Below are 21,671 nucleotides of genomic sequence, written 5' to 3'. Positions count from 1 at the left end.
TTGTAACTTTTTCCTCTTGTGCTTTTAAGGTCAAATTCATATCTGACAAGACACCACACGCTAAGACCTGCAAATTAAGTTCTAGTCTAGTGATGTACTTACTATCTACAAGAATGGGAAATCTTCTAAGGTTTTTTGTTTTACGGTTTGGACACTGTAAAATCTTACCTTGCTATATGTTTGTTAGTCGTAATGTTGTTCCATAGGCGAACATGTACAAATGCCTGAAATGGTATGCCATGATGATATTTAGTTCTAGTGTTCACAGCTTTAAAGAGAGTTAGAAGGTTTTAATGACAAATCAATACCAGCCTTTTCCAGAATGGGCCGGTTACAAAACACTTAGCCAGAGCGCCTCTGACTTGGCTGAAAATAGATAAAAATGCATCGAAGTAAACTGTTTCTTATCTCATTTTTGGTATCATCAGGTATCTGACACTAAAGCAGATCTTACCTCAGCTAGAACAGTTTGAATCTGGCTTTGAAGACGAACTCAAGTGGTTGGAGGAAGCTCTGGTGGCGTTGGAAGCTTACAAGAATGTGAACACTTTAGAAGAAGTTGAACGAGAGCTTGGAAGATATACGGTGAGTAGACACTCTAAACGTAAAGTGAAATACCATTAAGGCCTCGTCTACTCGTATCTGGATATCTTTTGATTCCGCAACTTTTTCTTTCCAGATTCAAAAATTTCTCCGTCCACACGTGGCAAAAATTTCCGGATTCGCTGCCGAATTCGCCGGATGTGTGTGGATGGAAGCCGCGTCCGGAAAGAAAAAGTTGCGGATTCCAAAATATCCGGATACATGTGGGCGGGGCCTAAGTCACGAAAGTAACTGAAAGTAGCGTCCCCTAATTCAAATGTCACGCGTTGCTAGTGAACCTCCGAAAGTAACGGACGCTTCGAAAGTTGCGACTTCAAATGTAACATCACTTGCATTCTCCTACCTCCTACATTCTCAATTTAACAGTTCATTACTAGGATTCTCATTGAAAAGGGAGTAGAGGGCTTGTTTCATGAAGTAGACAGCTGACACCGCTTTGAGTGCGGAAGGCACAAGCCTCTAGGGAGGTCTGAGGGCATGCTCCCCCAGAAACGTTTGAAATTGAGAAGCTCTGAAATGCGATTTTGCGCATTCTCTTGGAGATAATTATTTCGTTTTCCAAAATCAATTTTTGAAAAAGTCAAAACACCAAGAATATTTAGGGATTAGAATGACTTTTTTCAATTTTTATTCTACAGCAGTAGCGTAATTGAAAACTTACACCGTACACCACACCCTGACCCCATTCCCTATCTCCAGCCACAGCCTTGACTGTCCCGAGACAAAGACAGGCAAGGTTCAGTCACGTTAAAAAGAACCTGTGTTCTCCCTCGATTACTCTTTACAACTTACACACCAAAATTTCGCGAAAAGTAGGCTGCTTAGGAATTGAAGTAGCCGGTTTTTTAGCTGACGGCCGGCACTAAATGAGAACTCTGGAACTTAAAACGCACACCTAGTAACAACTGAGATAATTTTCGTGATCACAGATTTCAGCATTCCCATCTAGACCTTCCTACATACAGTTAATAATATTACCCTAACCGATAGTTCAATGTCATTCATTGTTGCCTTTATTCCAGAAACTTTTTGAGGACATGGACCAACATGGAAACTTTGTGGAATCCAGAAATCAACTGTACCTCCAACTACGTAACTCACTGGCGGAGAATGTGGAGTTCTCAAAGCCGCAGGAAAAAATTCTTTCTCTCAACTCCAAATGGAAAATCGTCCAAGCAGGGGTAGAAACACACTCTCGAAATCTGGAAGACTGTTACAAATTGCTGCAGCATTTTGAGCAAAACGCCAAGAAAATGCGCTCGTGGACTCGGGAATCAGATTTGACTCATGTAAGCTGTGATTTTTCGTAAATGTTTTTAACTTAAATTTAGAAAAGACCTTTACTTTAAAGAACAGTCAGTCTCCGTCATTTTCGATGCCATCGAAATGATGGATGTTGCATGGTAAAGCGAAATCTTATTGCTTCACTGTAAGTCGCGTTGCTGAAAAGTATGTTTAATTATCTTTAGGCGTCCTTCGTTTCGACAAGCTCCGAATAAAATGTAAAAGCCAAACTCTCGCATGTAAGCAAAAACAAAGGTGTGGATGACTAGGGTCCTTTACCCAAGTATGGCCCATCTCTTTCCTCTACTTTCTCGTCAATCCAGTTTCTTGCTTGTTACTTCATTACCTAGTTTCTTCCTGTATTCTCTGGTTGCTTTATTTCCCGTTCCATTTTCTGTATTTGTTCTGCATCCCTTCGTCCCTTTGTTCCCCTAACTTTCATTTAAATTCTCTATTTCCTCCTTCATTTTTCCTCGTCCCTTTGTTCCTCTAACTTTCATTTAAGTTTTTTATCTCCTCCTTCATTTGCATGCTTGTCCCTTTGTCTCCATCCTCTCAGTTAGCAACGCATTTCATCAACCTATTTTGCTTTCCAGGCCTCAGATGACGAGCTGGACGGCATACAAGCCACCTGCAACGACCTTCTTCAAACACACGAACAACTGCGAGCTATCGTACCCAACGAACAAGTCAAAAGGCGCCTCGAGGGTGAAGCGACCTTCATAGCACAGGAATGGAGCGAAGTGTACAACAGAGAAAAGGCGCGCCTAATCAGGGGTCACTTTGAAGATTTACGATCCTCATTGGAAAGGAACATCGAGGCCCTTGATAAGGAATGGGCTGAGGTTAATGAGCAATTTAGTGGCCAGGGTTACAGTGCGGATCTTCATGAGCGATACCAGGTAGAACTTTATTGGGCCCAGTCTTTGTGTGCATGTGTCAATGTGGCACCTTAAAGTTTCTGTTGTTAGTGGCTAAATCTACAAAATGTATGTCTTTTAGATGATAAATTATGCTATACTGTATTATTTCCCATTGGAATAATCAGATTTTTGTTTTCCACTCTTTGTGAATATCACACTCCTTGACGCCGATCAGCTTACTCGAGGCTGTTGTTTTATAAATATCGTTGTGTGAAATAGCGTGTGACATTTTCTTATACTCTCTGACTTGTACACGTCCTCAGCGTGTCTCAGTTTCTTGTGAACAAACTCAATTGCTGGCGGCTCCCTCCACTATTTCTTGTATTATTTGTCTCCTTTACTTATAATAGAATAGTTTTCTATTTGGCCGCGCGCAGCGAAAGGGAGTAGAATTGCTTACAGTTTCTTGTGGTGTATTTTGCCTATTCCAGTTTGGCAGAGTCATTACCTAGCTTATAATTTCTCCTTGCGATATCGATACATTGTTAATTAGATAGGTGATATTGTCTGAATTTGTCATCAAAATAATGTGCCACAAATCTTCTGAAATGCTTTGTAGCCCAATACACTATCTTCGTAGTTTCTACCAACTCACCATTAGTTTTCTTTGTTCAGGCGGTCCTGGCATCTTCTGATGCTTTCCGTAGTGTCGAAGACGACTTCTGCAACCTCCAAGAGACCAAGACCAAGTTGACATCTCCACAAGAAGAAGAGCAGTTTGAAACTGTAATGCAACAGCTACGATCGAGATGGGAAGAGGTCGAGCGCAAGATTGAAGAGTTGCATCCCAGAGTCCAGGTTATGGCTGAAAACTTCTCGGAATACAAGGAAAAGCTGCAGTCATTGGTTCACTGGGTGGAGGAGGCAGAACAAACATGCGATGCCTTGGAGCGCGTACAAGATTATAACGAATTTCAGCCTTTAATGCAGACATTTCAGGTACTGTAGGCTTTGCAGCCCTTTAGTAACAAGTAGGTCATTTCGATTTCATCTTCATATGAACAGTTTTGCACGAGAACTCTTTTTGAAACAGAAGCACAAGATAACTCGGAAATGGCCTATTCCGATACTTCCTCACAGGGCACCCACTCGTTCCCTTAGGAACTAATTCGTTACTTTTCCACAACTTCCGCTGGGATATACGCTGTTCTCTCAGAGACTATGCGGAAAAACAATAAAGGACAACCTTGATGCAGGCCTTACACAGTGGAGCGGGGCACGTGGAGGGGGGTGGGATTTGAACGCATTGCCAAATGCAGCTATAGTAAAGAAGCGCACTCGATAAACAAGGTCTTTGTGGTGCGCTTAACATTCTCTTTGCACCTTTTGTTTATACAGGCACTTGTTTCCAAAATGGATGATCAACTTCAGTCCCTCCAAAGGCTAAACGAGTTGTCAGAAAAACTGTTAAGCTCATCGAACAACCAGGAATTCGCGCAAGAAGTCCACGCCGTGACGGAACGAGTACAAGCTGCGATACCCATAGTGCGTGAGAGGAGTAACAGACTCTCTATCTTGCGTCAGTGTTTTGAACATCAGCAGTGTACTCAGAAACACGACACGTTTCTCGAGGAAGTGAAGAGTCGTCTCGAAGTGGAGTTTTGTTTAGATGGCGTGGTGGATGTGGAAAACGAGGTGGAGGTTATTAAGGTGAGGAAGGGCTTACGTCGCGGTTTACGCATCTTAAACGTTTAGCCTAAATTTTTCAAGTTCTTCGTTTGTAATCCGTGTTAATCCTCTCCATCCTTAACCATCCTTGTTCCTTTACGGCTAATTCGGCTAATTCGGATTAAAGATGAGAAACATCCATTTTGTAAAGGGCCTATTGACTAAAGCCCCAAAATAGTGAGACGACATGTACAAAAACAAGGATGCAAGAAAATTCCGGTGAGATACAGAAAGACTAGATCTTTTCTTGTTTTTCTTCATAGGACATTTTACAATCTCTAGACTCGCATCAAACGCAGATCGAACAAGCCATCTCCGAAGGGAAAGATCTCCTACAAAAGGAATGTGCGTCAGATTTTGTGCAAACGAATGTGACAAGGCTCGAAACTCTGTCGAATGAAGTGTCAGAGGAGTGTAAACAGCGACAAGAGGAGCTCGCGACCGCACTGGACAACTGGAACCGATACAACGAGGCATTGGAGGGATTTAAGGAAGTTCTGGCCAAAGGAGAGGTCGAGGTGACGCAGAGAAAGACCTTGAATGTAACTGGGATTGAGAGTGTTGATGAACAGAAGCAGGAGATACAGGTGTGGAAATGATCAAATTCTTATTTCTCCGTACGATTTTTATAGGAAGTCAAGCTCAGAGGTAATGAGAAGAACGAAAATCGGCAACCTAGGGAATGTTGTGTGATGCATTATATTCCTAGAAGTAACACGAAAAGAAAAGAGTGATAATCAGAAAGGAGAATTGCTATTTTGAACCAACATAAAGACAGCGCTCTAAAAGCGGACATTTGTTGCGTGCATGGTTTTGACTTGAAGATGACAAAATTATAGTAAAAGGAGGACTTGAGCGGCATTCCTAGGTTCTATTGCACTTGCTGAGAAGCAAAGAACTAAGAATGTATTACGTTGTGTGCGGAGGAAACGCTGAGAGACATACCGCGTAATTCATTCGACCACTCAAACACCGCACTGTTTCCCCTCAAATTGTACCTAGAAAGCGAGCATATGAAGGATATGAAATCCTCGTTTTCATTTCTGATGTAGTTTATGAATTACTTGTTGCATCTGTTGCAGGGTTGCACAAGTCAGGAAATGGTCAGGAAAAAAAAAATCGTCAAAGTCAGAAATTGTATTTTGTGTCAGGGCAAATTTACATTTGGAAAAAAGTCAGGGAAAATTGATGTACTTAAACACGGCTGATTTAATACCATTGAACGATGGAAGAAACATCTGGGGGTCACGGTGATCTCAACGACATTTTTTCCTAATGAAGGAGGCAAATTTGTTGAAAACGTATCAGTCTTAATGAAAGAGAGGAAAGGACGGCTGTAAGTTGTATTTATCTGGTCAAGTAAATTTGATTTTTATCAGGGAAAAGTCAGGAAATTTGGAAAAGTGATATCTGTGGCAACCATGTGTACTCTTTCGTCAGGTTATTTATTTGTGATTGTAAGGTTTAATTGTTTCGTTTGTTTTTTTCCTTCCAGGACTTCCAACAAGATCTCCAAATTCAATTAGCGGAGTACAACTTCATCTTTTCTCTCGGAACTACGATCAAAATGAAAGCGAGCGAGGACTGCAAAGCCAGAATCGAGGACCAACTAAACAGCATTTCATCGCTGAAGAAGTCGCTCCTCGACGAGATTGATTCTCATCTTCAAAGCCTTAACAGCAAGTCAAAACAGTGGGAAGGGTTTCAGGAACAGATGGATAAGTTTGTGGAGTACATGGATAAAGTGGATTCTCGTTTGGAAAGGAGTCGGAGGGAAAGTCGAGTGTCACAGGAATGGCTGGCTCAGGTCAAGGTAAGGTTAGGACAGGACTTCACGGGGATACCAGCCAAAGGAATCAGGCTCGACAACGGTATCCGGTCGTTTAGCCCCCAAGTCGATTAGCCCGTAACCGTTTCGCTCCCAACCAGAAGTCGAAAACACGGTCTATCTCTCGTTCTTTAAGCTTGAATTGGGGCTAATCGACTTCTGGTTCACCGTTGGGGGCAAACCGACTAGGGGCTTATCTAGTTGGGGCTAAATGACTGCTCGCATAGGCTCTACTGAAGCTAAAGTAGCCATCTTCCAAGATATTTTAGTGATGAAATCCATAGAATGGTATGAATTGAACACAGCAGCAACATCAGCTTAATAGTGGGGCTGGCTCTTCTTCCGGTTGCCAGGACCCAAGGTAGTTGGAGCATACAGCTTTGGTTACTTGTGTGTATTTCTACAAGACACATTACTCTCTTACTTACTCCTGTTGCGTATAAGTGACTAATGGCTTGTTGTTTGTGGTGAACTTGTCAGAAAATGCAGTGTTAGATCGTAAGAATTTTACCATTATAATTCTAAGCGCATTAATAGATAACGGATGCTTCTGCTCCGCGCGTGGTTTAGTCATTAAATTTAATCGTAAAATTAAAATTTGGTTGCACAAGCGGTCTACGTTCGCTTTCATCGAAACGACTCGCACATACTTTTCAGGAGATAATGAAACTTTTATTGATGCATAAACATTTTCCTCGATCTTTTCTTTGTTCACTTGTGGATTGGGGCGTCGCGGAAGTGATGTAAAGAACTCGGCTAATATTTCTATATGCAGACCTCACGCAACAACTACATATCTTTAATTGGTGTTTCGTCCTTCAGTGGAGTCACTACATAGTTCTTTTTTTGCTCTTTCTACACAGGGAGTATCAAATGAATTGTTCCAGCGCCGGCAAAGCTTCACCGTGTTCACAGAGGAGGCGCAGAAACTTTCCGAAGGGGTCATGGATGCGGGCACCATGCAGTTCAAGGCCAAGCTGTGCAAATTGAGAGAAAGATGGAATGAACTGTTCGAGAAAGCAAGATTGTCTGAAAGTAGCGCAGAGCAGGGCCTTAAACCACTCAACGAGTATCAGGAAGTGTTTGTAGAATTCACGTCACGATTTGAAGAACTAGCAGTGAAGCTATCCACACAAGTGCCGTGTTTTGGGAGTTCTGAAGAAGTGGCTGCTCTCATCCAAGAAGTTAAGGTAGGTCATATATAATAATTCTTTCTTGATTTGTGGTGACCAAATTCTAATTTCTCCTTTGCACATCGGTAAATTGCCAAACAAACAGGTGAGGAGAGAAAAGTAAATTATCAGCCAGGGGGACGATATACTTCGAAATTCTCAAAACTTACATTAAAAGAAATGTGGGGTAATTACCATGGATAGTTTCTGATTTGGTCATAACTGAGCTCGTACAAGTTCTTAACCATCCTTAGTATTTTTTTACTTACTAGAATATTATTTTGACATTGCCTTTCATTTGATATTTGAAAGATATTGCTCCGTTGACCACCTAAAAGTCCAGGATTAAGTTTAGAGGCTTAATCTCAATGAGACAGAGAGAGAAATTTAAATTACACTCTCTCGACCATACCACATCAGCGCAACGCCAGTTAGTGGTTAAGTGAGTCCCTCGTGTCACTTAGCAACCATTCAAAGATATTGAGTTCTCAAACTCACTAATAATGAATCAAGTTTAAACAAAGAAAGTCATAACTTTAACGGTATTTTGATATCTGGTCTTAATAAGCAAAGTTTTCTTACGATTTTATTTATCCGTTTTCTCGTTGGTTTCAGCTTCGATTGAGACAGTGGTTGACCACATTTCCAAACACCTCTAAGTCCGTCAAACATACTCGGCTCACGTTGTATTTTTAACTCTCTTCTCGGTGTTTGGAAATTTGGTAGAACACGGTCTTCCGTGTTAGAAAAATAACGTCAATCGTGGGCATGGTAACGTTTCATATATGCCTCACTCAACTGTCATTGCTTTCAGATTCTGCTTGCAGACTTGCGCGAATTGAGAGGTGTTCTCGACAACTTGATCTGGAAAGGCTCCGAGCTCTCGGCAAGCATGCGACTCAAAGACCTCGATATCAAAGACACGCTGAAGCAATTGGAGGAGAAATGGAACCAAGCTGTACAAGATGCCGAAAAGAAACTGTTAGACTTGGATGACCTGAGGATGGACTGGGCCGAGAAAGAAGAGATGCTGGTGAACATGGAATCATGGGTAGTTCAAGCTGAGGATCAGTTGGAAAACGAAAGAGGATTGTCGAGTAGAGACGAGGAGAGCTTAAGGGAGGCGCTGGCTTATTATGAAGTAAAAATCGTTTTATCTCTCGCGATAAACAGTGCTACGAAAATGCGCTTGCCAACATGCATACAGTTGAAGGCGTGAATACTAAGACAATTTGTTTGCTGCCTGTACACAAACCAAGTAAAATAACAGTAACAATGCCAACATCAACAACAACAGGAAAAACAACAACAACAACAACAACAACAGCAGCATTGATGACGTCAGTAACAACAACCAAACGACTTAAATCTTAAAAGAGAGAGTGAACAGGTTGAGGACCAGACATTTTCTCTGTTACTATGTGAAGGTTTCGTCAATCGACCGTTACACATGTATAAAAAATTTTAAATCATATCATCGTTGATCTTGTGATCGGTGCTGGTATTAACGCAATCTTGAGTCTACATTTTACTTAGGCTGTTTACCTTATTCTCAAGATTGGATACTTTTCTTTTAGGGCGTAAAGAAAGACATGCAAAGCTGCGAAGTGGATTTCAAATCAGCGGTCGAAAACTACCAAGAGTTGTCCAACACAGGCAAGTACATGTTATACATCCAAGATAGGCTGGTGGACGAGAAGTGTGACTCCCTGAGAAAGAAATGGGAAGCCCTGGCGAGCGGCATCCCGGAAAGAGTGGAAACTCTGAAGGGGGAGCTGCACAGCTGGAAAAGCTTCCACGAGAAGTTGGACGCGTTTATAGCTTGGGTCGATGAGATGGAAGCGTTTACTAAGGTAGAGAAACCACGTGACGAGACGGAGGCCGCGCAACAGCTGAAAGGACTGGAGGTGAGTGATCATTGGCAATGTTCAGTTCACTTACTGGAAAGCTTTTCTTTATCATGATACATAAAATAAGAACGTTACTAAGCTCTGAACTGGACGGAAAATGATTGTTTTCCGTCGTTTGAAAGCGTAAAGCTCAAAACGGTTTGCCCTTAAACGGAACAGGATTCAAATTTATGAAAACATCTCATCTGACCAAAATAGACCGTCTTCGTATTCTCGGTATTGGACTGGAACTAGCTTGCAATGGAGGCTCATGTGGGGAATATCATTAAAAAGAGATAAAAGTCATTTGCATTTGAAAAGACTCCCCGCATTAGCCTCAGTTGCAAGCTAGTTCCAGTCCAATACCGGGAATACGAATATGGTCTTTTAGTGCATTTGGCGAGCTGTTGTCTGCCGGTGTCTAATTTGATCTCTTAATTTTTCTGTTGCCAGGAGTTTCAGTCCAACTTCAGAGGCCGCCAAGACTCGTTCGAATCCCTCGTGAAAGAAGGCCGGGAAGTGCGACTCCAGGCGAGCAAAGGCGAAGAAGCCGAGCGACTCGGCGAGAAGCTCACGAAGTTAACCGATCGTTGGGACGAAATGCTCCGATGGGCTGCCGGAAGGTACCAATTGTTGGTTTTATCACGCCATTACCTGGACTCCTCCAAACAGGTGGTACAGTACCTGGAAAAGATTGAAGAGAAGCTGAGTAGTGCTAAGGATATACCACCGACAGTGTTGGAGAAAATCAAAGAGGAATCCAGAAAGGCTAAGGTGAGATATATTGGGTTATTAACCAGGCGTGAGGTCAAGATGACTGGATATTAGCCTAGTTCATTTTTCGCTTGATTATGGACCGCGACGGAGGCGAGGTTCATTATCTTGCAAAAAAAGAATGAGGCCAATATTTAGCCATCTTGATTGAACAAGCTTGGGCAATAAAGGATTTATTGTATTGAAAAAGAACACTATTTTCTTGCGAGACACAGCTGGTAATCCCGAGGGGACAATATAGCGCCATCATTACGGTTGGTTAGCCAATTACAGCGCAGGATTCGGGTCATTTTGCTCGCTCACGGAGCTAGCCATATAATGAGTTTTGTCTACATAATTGTCCTTCTCCACATGTGATCTGCCATTTGTTAGTTAGGGCTAGCTCTTAGACAGAGTTCTATTTCCCATCCGCGTATGTGTTAGTCCTGCCTGGCTCTAAATTCTTTGCTATTATTCCATTAACTACTATTCTGTCACTTCTGTTTCAACCCCAATCCAGGCTAAGGTGGATTACTGGAAGCAGCAGTGTCTTGATCTCGACGTGGTGGTGAAGGAAGGACATCTGATGCTGCAGCAGGAATCCTCCGGGCAGGCCGTGGCGTTCGACGAGAAACTCGGTAACCTGAACATGGAATGGCACACGGTGATACAGGATGTGGAGGAGAAGAAAAAGAGCATCGAGAAAACTGCCAAGAAGTGGTGGGATTTCACCAGGAACAAGCTCAAGATGATTCGGTGGCTAAAGAAGAAAGAAGGAGACGCCGAACTGCAGAACGCGACAAGCTGTCGCCTCGACAGTGCACAGGATCAACTTACTGCATATCAGGTATGGCTTCCTGTTGGACAAACCTCCCGATAACTCCAACCAAAAGTTGTCTCCCTCACCTCAGTTGGACACTCGTATTTTACCCCCAATTTCTCGAACTACCCGGTTTTTCAAACCAATTTTTGTTTCCCTTAGAGATTTGAAAAATCGGGATCCACTTTAGATACCATTTTTTACGAGCGCTCGTTGAGTTATCTGTGAATAGATGACGCAAAAATGTCATTTGAACAATAAAATTAGTTAGCCTTAAATGTCAGTTATCTCCTAGACTGCGAGCAGTCTGTCTTTTCTTCGAAAATCCTGTGACTGTGAGCGTGACACGTCGCGCTCACAGTCACGCTCGCACGCTTACTTGTTTTGCTTACTTCCCCGCGGTTTTCGAGGAAAAGAGAGACTGCTCGCAGTCTTGTCATCTCCCGCCTCCTGTCGCCCAGGGATTTGGCTGGTAGCGGCTACAATAAAGTGGTCGGTGAGACCGAGAGACTGGGAAACAGAGTCGAGATGGTTTTCCATCATTTGACATCATTTGAACCGACGAGTGGCGAAGTATAATATTTTGTCGTAAAACAGACCATTTTGGAGACAATTAGGCATGTATTTCACGGCAATCGGCCTAAAACGTTTAAGCTAATTCGTAGACTTAAACAGACATTGTGAACTTGAAAAGATGTTCAAGAACTCAAAAGATCTTATAAAGAGAAATTCTGAAAGTAAATTTCTCTTTAAAATTTCCACAATCGAAATATAAGGAAGTTTCTTAAGGCAGAATTGTGTCACAGGTAGCTTCAAAATTCTGTTCTGGAAAGTTGGTGGAAACAGTTTATAAATTGCGTGACATTTAAATTATACATTGTGGGACTGTTAAGTCCATGAAAACAGGTTATACACTGTGACAATTAAGTTGATGTAAGCAGTTTAATTATACATTGTGTGACATTTGAGTTGGTGTAAAAGCAGATTATACGTTGTTTGAAAATGAGCGTTACATTCATTGTGTGACAATAAGCGTTACATTTATGCGTGATGATGTACCATGCCGTTTCAGGGCATTCTTGATCGACTGAACGCCCACAAGCGTGACCTAGAAGCACTGAATAGAGCCGCGCAGGACATGATGGAGGTCGACGAGGCCGGCTGTGCTATGAAGGAAATCCAAGAGTTAATCGAACGCTTTGAAGCACTACAAAAGAACATCACGGAGAAGAGAGAGTTCTTCCAGAGAGTCACGGGCAAATGGTTCAAGTTTGCTGAGCAGAAACACAAAATGAACGCCTTCTTTAAGAATACCCACGGGATTGTTACCAAGCGACAAGTCAAGAATGCTGATGACTGCAAAAAGCAGATCGAAGAGTGCAAGGTTACTGAACTCGTCTCTGCTTCGACCTATTTTCTTGTTTTACAACAGCTTTAATGGTTTCCTTTTCAGAATTGCATAGAATTGCACGTACATAGTTTGGAAAAACTGAATTCATTACATAATCGTGTTTCATCGGAGATATAAATTATTGAGTCGCAAATGGATGAGCACAAGAAAGAGCGACAGCCACCCAAGGCCGTCTTTTTAGCTATCAACATGTTTAAACACGCATTGCATGCCTATGTGCATACGATTTGTTCGCTCGGGCCTTTTCACATGGAAACAGGTTTATACTTCAATGGAAAATTATTTAATTGTGGGAAGATGATTTTCCTGTCAGTAACACAGACACTTTCGGAAAAACAAATCCGAGTTCTGCAGATAGGAGTCCATCATCTCATTTATGATCACAATTTACTGGTGTTGTTTTTCTCTGCTCTACCTTTGTTTCATCGATGTGTTTCATGAATAAGTTTTATAGTGGAGCTCCAGTACCCGAGGCGCATCAGTGGAGAACCATGTGTAAGAATTATATATTAAAGGATTATTTTGAAATCATCGTTTCAGGCTGTTGGTCAAGATCTGTTGGACAATGAAGCAGTCTTGGAAGCAGTTAATCAGGAAGCACTTGACTTGCTGCAGGAACTAAGACAAGGGGAAGGACTCGTGGATATGCTGGGATTCGAGGAGCAGCTGCGTTTGGTCAACGAGACGTGGAATGAAGCTAAATTTCAGGTGCAAATTGAATATCATTTCGGTCCTTTTTTGGGCTATCCTATTCTAATTTCGGTGAAGCATTGTTTTTTTTTTTCTCTGCACATGTTTCTGTTTTTCGGAGTAAGATCACCTCTCATGGAATAGACCTTATCATGGTTTTCGACGCCATCTTGACGGGTAGGCAAAGTGGTCAGAAATTAAAGTGTTTGTATGGGAATCTGATGGCAAATATCTCTTTGCAAAATTGAATTTTACTCAATTTTTGAATCGCAATGTTAAAATACTATGTGGAAGATTGTATTCACCAAGTTTGAAGGATGTAGCTTGGCTAGAAGACTCTCATTTGATTGCCAAGCTATATCCTTCAAACTTGGTGAACACAATCTTCCACATAGTATTTTAACATTGCGATTCACAAATTGTGTAAAATTCAATTTTGGAAAAAGATATTTGCCATCAGATTCCCATACAAACACTGTAATTTCTGACCGCTTTGCCTACCCGCCAAGATGGCGTCGAAAACCGTGATAAGGTCTATTTGAGAAATGTTGGCAACATTTATATCATGTTAAGTACTAACCTTCGTTAGTTTGTAGCCCTGGTTGAAATGAGGTGTTAGGAAAAATACGTGGCCAGAGAATGTTTTGAACGGCTAGTAGATTTATACTAAAACACTTAGATTATTCCCTCTCTATTTCAATGCGTGAAAGAAATCGAGAGGATATAATCTTATTGATAAATATATCATCATGCGCTAGAACAAAGGAAAATAGCAAATTGTACCAAGGGTAATATTGAACCACAACAAGTACACTGAAGTCAACAACTTTACAGGTGCAGCAGCTCAAACTATTTACTATTTTACAAGTACGTTTGGCTAGAAAACTAATGACGGTGTTTTGATTTTTACTGAACAGGTTGGAGTGAAGCAGCAGGCGCTTGAACAAGTGGCCAATGAGTTTGAAGTTCTGGAGAAAGACAAGGACGAAATCCAGCAGTGGATCTCTGATGTCAAGAAGGAGTTAAACACAACCGCTGACCAAGAGGATCAGAATCCGGAAGTTGTCGTGCGACGGAAGAAGTTAAAGGTTTGTTGTGGCAAAGAGCGAAGTTGATTAAGGAATGATCCATTTTGAAACTAAGGCAAAAGGAAATCGAACGTTTCTGATCAAGAGGACTTTCTCTAGAGGACTTTCTCTACCATTGAAGAACCAGGGCTTCGCCGGGGTTTTCATTCACAATTTGAAATATACTTTGTTGAATATCTTCGTAATTTGTTATTTGTAGGATGAAGTGGCTTCACGCGAGGATCAACTGAAGAGACTGAGTCTTCAGGCGTTGAAGCTTGTCGAAGATTTCTCAGATAGTGTCGATGTTGATGTGAGCGAATCTTTCCAACCCTTCTTTCAAGAATGGGGCAGCGTTCAAGAACTTGCCGGAATCCCATTAGATGGAAAACAGAAGGAGACACTAGGAAGGCTCAAACGTCCAGCTTCTGTCCCGCCACAGTTAAGCATTCAAGACGATAGCGAGGAGGAGTTCCTTACGGAGTTTCCCGAAGCTGGTCCTTTGCGTCGCTTCGCGTTTCGGAGTTACTCATTCGGAAGCGAGAACTCTTTGGACGTGCGCGCTCGGAGGAGCTCGTATGAATGCTCGATGGACACGCTATGGAGCTCGAGTAGCACGTTTTCAATCAACATTGACAACAGAGACGACGAGGACGATGAAACCGCGGGTATATATATCGATAACGCTCTAGGAAACAACGAGGTTTTTGTAGGAGGCAGCGAGCCGAACCTTCTAGATAGCCGCACCAGAGAGAACACTTTATCTTCCCAAGACTACCCCAAAGAGGTAGCTGCTAAGATAGGGGGCTCTTCACTCGAGGTGGAAAAGTGTTCTAAGGAGAGCTTGGAGACAGTGACAGGCGAAGACACACAAAGACCTGATAGGACAGAAGAGGAGATTAAGACCCTGCTGGATGACGTCATACAAAGGATTGCAGACACTTGCAAGAGACTCTCTGTGTGTGCTTACACACCGGATGATTCGGTGGAAGAAGTGGAGCGAAAACTCCGGGAGAGCAAGGTTTGCCATTTTTCAAAGTCTTCTTACCTAGATTTTAGTCTTTAAAGGTTAATCATGTTACTATAGTAAGAGAGTTTGAGCTACGTAATTTGGGAAAACCAACGTACATGGCGTTATGTTATTCACTTACCTTGGGACTATGCTCGATGAACAGCTTCACTGGAAAGAGCATATAGACACTACTTGTAAAAAAGTTAATAAGCGTCTAGGACTTCTAGCACGCATACGATCTTGCCTCACTCTTAAAGCAGCGAAGTGTGTCTACAATACCCTTATTGAGCCAATCTTAAGTTATACTGACACTGCTTGGGGTGAACTGTCTGTTGGCTCCAGCAAAAGTCTGCAGCGGTTGCAAAACCGTGCTGCCCGTATCATTCTCAAGCGTGACTCTTCTAGAGATACTTTTAATGTTTTAGGGTGGACTGACTTAGAAACGAACCGTAAAATCCACAAATGTGTTTTAGTTTTTAAATGTTTGCATAACTTAGTTCCTCAGTATTTAAGTAACTATTTCATTAGGAACTACAATGTACATGGTTACAACACTCGAAGGAAGGCTGACCTCCATCTACCCAAACCCAAACTTAGCCTTGGCAAACGTACTTTTAGATTTTCTGGCACAGCCCTTTTTAATTCACTACCTTGTAAAATCCAACAAGCTGTATCACTCTCCTCTTTTAAAAATCTTGTCAAAGCCCATTTTATTTATAGCACCTAATTTATGATATCTATTTTTTTCCCTACCAGTTCATGCTTGTAACTCGTTTCAATTTTTTAAACTCTTTTTTATATAACTATTTCAACTACTAGACGTTAGCTTTTTTTTAACTCTATTTTTATAACTATTTTATACTATTAGACGTTTTATATTTTTAGAAATTGTATTTAGCAGGGCCCCTCTGGATACCAGCCACTGTGCTGAATGGGCCACCCTGCATAAATAAAGTTTTACTTACTTACTTACTATTGGTTAGAGAAAACATTTGAAACCGTAAATCTTTAATAAAGCGTGTTCCTTTTTAATGCAATTTATAAGTGACGAGATTTTAATCAGTTGTGAGCTCCTGCACACTGCTCGCACGCACTAACTACTGAGCTACTGAGGACGTCTGGCCAGCTGAATCATTTTATTGCGGTTCTTTAGGGGAATATTTGTTTACAATATCTGCCTCATTAGCATAAGTGATTCAGTTTCTGATAGAGCTACGAACACATTAGTTCTGAATATTGGAAGGGGACAACAGGATTATCTGTCCCAAGAATTTGATCCCGATGTATTTAATACTTTTTGTGCGAAGCAGGTTTAAAAACTCAAAATTTTACAAAGAATGTATGAGTTCAATAGCGCTTTTGCCACCCAGACATTTTGCAGTTTTTGAAAGCCTATTTCTCCTCGAATATTGCACCCAAAGAGCGAAAAATTTCACCAATTACTAAGTTTCACAAGTTCGTTAAATGTTTGTAGTCAATTCATGTAGAGCGTGGTGCCTTCTCTGCGTAAAGTCGTATGTTAGTGAGGACAAATGTAAACAATGACGTCAGCAAAGATTCTCCTATACATGTAGTTTTTGTTCGTCATTTCGTAGACTTTGGAGGACAAACTACAATCTCAGAGATCCGAGCTAGACGACTTAAAGGAAGATATGCTCAAGAAGAATTTAGACGTAGCTTCGGTTGAGAAAACCTTGGAAGAGGCTGGAGTAAAACTCGAGGAGGTCAATCCACAAGCACAAGATATGGACATTGAAATTGAATTTGTGGTTGAACAGTTTAGCGGGTACATTATTGCCGTGCAGGAGTGGGGTGCGTGGTTTGGTCCTGCTTTGGCCACCTTGGAGAGATGCAGGGAACCATACAAGAACAGGAGCAGTCTCGAAGAGATGAACAACGAGCTGCAGGTGAGTTCGAAACAAGAGAAGATCAAGGTAAGAGAGTGAATCCCCCATATAGGTCTTATACCCAAGGAAATCCCTCTTAAGTTACTTTTAGACATGGTACCCTGTTCATCCACGGATGTTACTCGCGCCTTGCGTGGATGTTTTCATGGTGGATTTGTTTATGTTTTGCTTACAAAGGGAAGGAAAACTTTTAACACTTTAGGGATGCTTTCTTTGATATTTCAATAAGAAATGGGAAGACCTGGGTACCATGTCTAAAAACAACTTAAGGGGGATTACCTTGGGTGTAAGGCCTAAAAGGTGGATTCACTCTCTTACCTTGATTTTCTTCTTGGTTCGAAACGAATGCATGTTATGACACACTGTGGATATAAACTCTTCTTGCCATGGAAAGATCCTTGAATACTTCCTTGATGTTTTAAACTATATCACCGTGTTCTTGCCATGTTGTCCCGTCAATTTAAAGGAGCTCAGTCACGGTATCTTGGGTCATTTTGGCCGCGTACTAAAGTTGCTTTTTTTAAAGAAAACCTGAATGCAATAGTTTACTAAGATATAAAAACATCAAAGAGATAATAATAAACCATAAAGGAACAAGGGTTGTAAAGGATGGAGAAGATTAACACGGATTGCAAACGACGAGCTCGAAAAATGTATGCTAAACTTTTCATGACGCACAAACCGTGGCGTAGCTCCGTTAACAAATATCATTTTATAAAGGCAAAACAACTGACTTCTCTTGCGCTTTCACATGTCAGATGCTTCTTGACGAAATGGACAAAAACGATCAGCTGATAGGCGAAGTTTATAGCAAGGGTGACATTCTGCTCCAGGTCATCTCGGGCCAGAGTAAGGCTAGCGTGGAAAGCGAGTTGAACCAGTTAGAGGAGGACTGGGCCGAATTCTGTCAGGAGACGCCCTCGATCAAAGGCGTGATTGAGGAAACCATTCAAATGTGGAATGAATTCGAAGAAAACAGAGACAAACTGGCCGAGTGGCTGGGGGACCTGGAGCGAGCTCACAGCGAGGCATTCTCTGGACCAGCTAACCTTGAGGCCCTTAGGGATAAGTTGGAGGCGAAAAAGGTAATGCGCATGTTCAGCTTTGACTGACAGAGAAAGTGTAAGAAATGTAAATTGAGTTCAGGATGTTTAATCACTTTATACGTAATTACTTCTTAAAATTGTCATACGAAAATATGTTTTCTCCAGAGTGAAAAAACGTAGATTTTACGAATTGTGGCCGTAAAATGTTTGACCAGTATTAACCATGGGTACTGCATTTTGGCTTCCTTGTGTTTTTTTGTGCTGGTGCTGCAGTGTGAAATTGTTATGTAAGAGAAAGAATTTAAATAATTTGTCGACGAGTTGCTGGTAGTTTTCTGCGGATTCTCCCCACTGCAAATCTTTATTTAGAGGTTTCTTTCAATCTGGAGATAATTTTGCATGTTGCTTACCATCATGAGCATTATTAATTTAGTCCGTCATAATCACAAGTGATAGCGATAAGGCTAATTGCGGTTCCAAAAGTTTTGTTCCATTGTTAATCTACCGCAAGGTCGGGTCGAACATGAAAAAAGATGTTATCTGACTTACCTTGGCAGGTTTGTTATGCATGCATCCGGTGGTTCGTTATCTCCAAAAAATCGTTTGTTGTCTAATCACTCTGCGGTGAAACGAAAACAAAATAATTTCTAACTTAGCATAAGTAAGAAAACATCAGTGGTATAGGAGGGGGCATCTCGTTTATTAATCAGACATAAATTGGGTCATTGTATGAGGTGGCTCCTGATGTTAACTTCGCTTGATCAAAGTTCGTTGCACCGAGAAGTTGGTGTTGATTAGTTTGTTGCTAGGTTTTTTTTTCACTAACCATTTTCCGACCATTTTCTTTAAAAACTTGCAAAAGGAAATGAGCATCCTAGAACTCACACAGGGGTGTGTTCTATCGTTCCGTTGAATTAATATTTTGTTCTTTTATCAAACATTTCTTTTAGACTTTAAGCAAGGATATGAGCATCCAAGAACTCGTCCTGGATTTCGTGAACGTCAAAGGCCAAGAACTTAGCAGTAAAGTTGAAGAGAATCAATCCATAGAAGCAGATCTAGAGCAAATCAATGACATGTGGAACAGCGTGCAAGAGTTGGTGAGCGAGAGAACCAAAGACCTGAGACGCATGGTAGCTGAACTGAGTGACTTCGAAGAGGACCTTGGCCGACTTGGGGACGTTCTGAACTACACGGAAGTGTGCCTTCATGAAAGTGAAAACACAAAGGTTCCAGGATATAATGGACTCCAGAATCAACTTGCTAAACTGAAGGTAAGTTTAAGGGTGCAATGCAAGTTCCGTATGTTGTGTTGTTTGTCGTTACTTCGCGGAATATGGAAGCTAATGTCATCAACACTTATATACATAGGATACCATATGATAAGGAACTGTGATTTCTCTCTGCACGATTCATCTTTCCATACCTTCATCATCCGATTCTTCTTTTCCTTTCCTTTCCTTTTGTCTTTACTTACTGACTCGCATTCTGTCGTTTCCAGGCCGTCGCAAACAGCTTTGAAGGCCACATGGCTCAGCTATCGGATGTACACGAACGAGGCTCACGGCTTCGTGAGCGTTGCAACAGCGAAGGGCGAGTGACGATCGACGGGAAACTACAGACTCTCCAACGACGCTGGTCCGATGTCAAGGAAAAGATCTCTAGCAAAGTGCAGGTTGTAGAGGGCGAGATTGGCGAGTGGTCAGACTTCACGAAGGAGCTTGATCAACGGTTAACAGAGTTACGCAACGCTGATATCAGTTTGGGAGCAGCGATTATCAGCACAGCAGAGCTGAAAGTGTTGGAGGAACAGCTAGCTAAAGTCAAGGTTTGTTTCGGCAGGGACGTGAGGTCAAAATTAAAATATTTGAACTGCATCGGGCTGCTGTAAATCCAGCAACGCAACTCTTTTTCTAAACAGCAGTTCGTGAAGCAAAACATTGTGTGAACACCTAATTTTGCACGAGCGTCGGTACAAAGAATTGAACGCTCGCGTGTTTTTTCACGCTAAACAAAATACTGTGACCTGGCCCCTTTAAAGTACTTGATCTAACTTTCTCAAACTCATCAATAATGCATCTTGTTTAAGCAATGGAAATCGTGATCATGACGGTGTTTGGATATCTGATCTTATGTAGATTTGCGATTTTATTTTTTCCTTCTTTTTAATTTCGATTGAGAAGGTATATCAAACACTGAAGACAGTGCTTGACCACATATCCAACCACCTTGAAGATCGTTAAAAATACTCCGCTACGCATCGTATTTCACCTCTCTTTTCGGTGTTTGGAAATGTGGTCAAACACCGTCTTTCATGTTTGAAATATTACATAAAGTTTTACAAATCCCATGATGACCTTTTTCTTGATTTCATGTAACAGACGCTTTGTGACGACCTAGAGCAAACCCAACCTCAACTGGGAGAGCTCTTGACCAATGGCCGCCTGCTGTTAGATAAGGTGCCGGATGAGGACCGGGCGTTCCTGGAAAGCCAATTAAACGCGCTGGAAGAGCTGCAGGCGAACGTGATCCGTAAGTCACTGGCGAAGCAGGAGGAGCTGATTCGATACATCGTTCAGCAACAAGATTTTCAAACGCAGGTTCAGAGCTGTATGCACGTTTTGCAAGAGGTGGAAACGTCTTTGGGCGAGTGGGAGCTGGGCGTGGCGTCGGGACTGAGTGAAATGAAAGAAAAACTGTCGCTTTGTGAGGTAGGAGTCGTGAAGGTTTTGTTCTACAATGCTGAACAGTTTAAGTAGCAAAAGAAACCTTTGTAGATGTTCAAAAAGGTGTGCAATTTTGTTCAAGTTAAGTTCGTCGCTCTTTAAGGAGCTCAGTCACGGCATCTGGAGTTATTTTGGCCACGTACAAAATTACCTTTAAATAGAAGGAAACCTAAAAATTGTAGTTTAGTAAGATAGAAAAACACCAAAGAGATAATAATTAACCATAAAGGAACAAAGGTGGTTAAGGATGGGCAAGATTGACACGGATTACAAACGACGAACTTGAAAAATCTAGCCCACACTTTTTAAGATGCGCTTACCGTGACGTAGCTCCTTTAGGGGGGCGGCATCCCGGCTAATAGGTCGTATTTTATAACTATGGCCAAGAACCTTTTATAAACTGGCTATACTATCTTTTAGTAGAAAGAAAAAGACACCAGAAGCGATTAGAGATGAGAAAGAATCAAGTAGAAATAGGAACGACAGTGACTTAAGATCCAGTAACCAGAATGGCAATTTTGATGTCTTGTCGTACTGTCACAAAATCAAATTTTTTGAACTGTAATCCACTTCCATCTTTGTAATCCTGTACTTCTTCTCCAAAATAGTTGCACGATTTTGCTCTGTAGGAAGCTTTTATCCCGTTTATTTGTATATTTAGATGCATTTGGTGCTATAATATGGAAATTAAGAGAGAGAATTTTCGACAGACAATGGCACTGTCCCTGTAATCCTTATCTATCTTTCTAAGGCTTGTCTATTCTTATCCCGTTGTAGTCTCTTTTACCATACGACCCCACACTACACTGATCTGGAAACAATGGTCTCCTCTCCCGCTTTATTACTCAGTTAAAAAACGCGTCTCTTTGTTC

The 21,671-nt window shown here is 41.6% G+C and overlaps 1 protein-coding gene across 1 annotated transcript in view; it reads left to right on the top strand.

Moving 5' to 3' along the window:
• Positions 1–21,671, top strand: part of LOC110045900 (uncharacterized) — a 90,076-nt gene that overhangs the window by 25,017 nt on the left and 43,388 nt on the right. Inside the window, exons 16-36 of the mRNA XM_089296974.1 lie at positions 429–585; positions 1,626–1,892; positions 2,484–2,789; positions 3,426–3,749; positions 4,149–4,460; positions 4,742–5,065; positions 5,974–6,291; positions 7,170–7,496; positions 8,293–8,619; positions 9,056–9,385; positions 9,821–10,141; positions 10,641–10,967; positions 12,013–12,324; positions 12,892–13,059; positions 13,959–14,129; positions 14,329–15,129; positions 16,716–17,027; positions 17,786–18,112; positions 19,024–19,347; positions 19,575–19,901; positions 20,455–20,784. Coding sequence (XP_089153100.1) covers positions 429–585; positions 1,626–1,892; positions 2,484–2,789; positions 3,426–3,749; positions 4,149–4,460; positions 4,742–5,065; positions 5,974–6,291; positions 7,170–7,496; positions 8,293–8,619; positions 9,056–9,385; positions 9,821–10,141; positions 10,641–10,967; positions 12,013–12,324; positions 12,892–13,059; positions 13,959–14,129; positions 14,329–15,129; positions 16,716–17,027; positions 17,786–18,112; positions 19,024–19,347; positions 19,575–19,901; positions 20,455–20,784 — 6,712 coding nt within the window. The remainder of the gene's footprint in view (positions 1–428; positions 586–1,625; positions 1,893–2,483; positions 2,790–3,425; positions 3,750–4,148; positions 4,461–4,741; positions 5,066–5,973; positions 6,292–7,169; positions 7,497–8,292; positions 8,620–9,055; positions 9,386–9,820; positions 10,142–10,640; positions 10,968–12,012; positions 12,325–12,891; positions 13,060–13,958; positions 14,130–14,328; positions 15,130–16,715; positions 17,028–17,785; positions 18,113–19,023; positions 19,348–19,574; positions 19,902–20,454; positions 20,785–21,671) is intronic.

Source organism: Orbicella faveolata, unplaced genomic scaffold, assembly GCF_042242905.1.
Source record: "Orbicella faveolata isolate gen_17 unplaced genomic scaffold, um_ofav_v1 contig_27, whole genome shotgun sequence".
Taxonomy (NCBI): Eukaryota; Metazoa; Cnidaria; class Anthozoa; order Scleractinia; family Merulinidae; genus Orbicella; species Orbicella faveolata.
The sequence above is the reverse complement of the archived record's forward strand: the minus strand, read 5'-3'. Positions and strand labels throughout refer to the sequence as shown.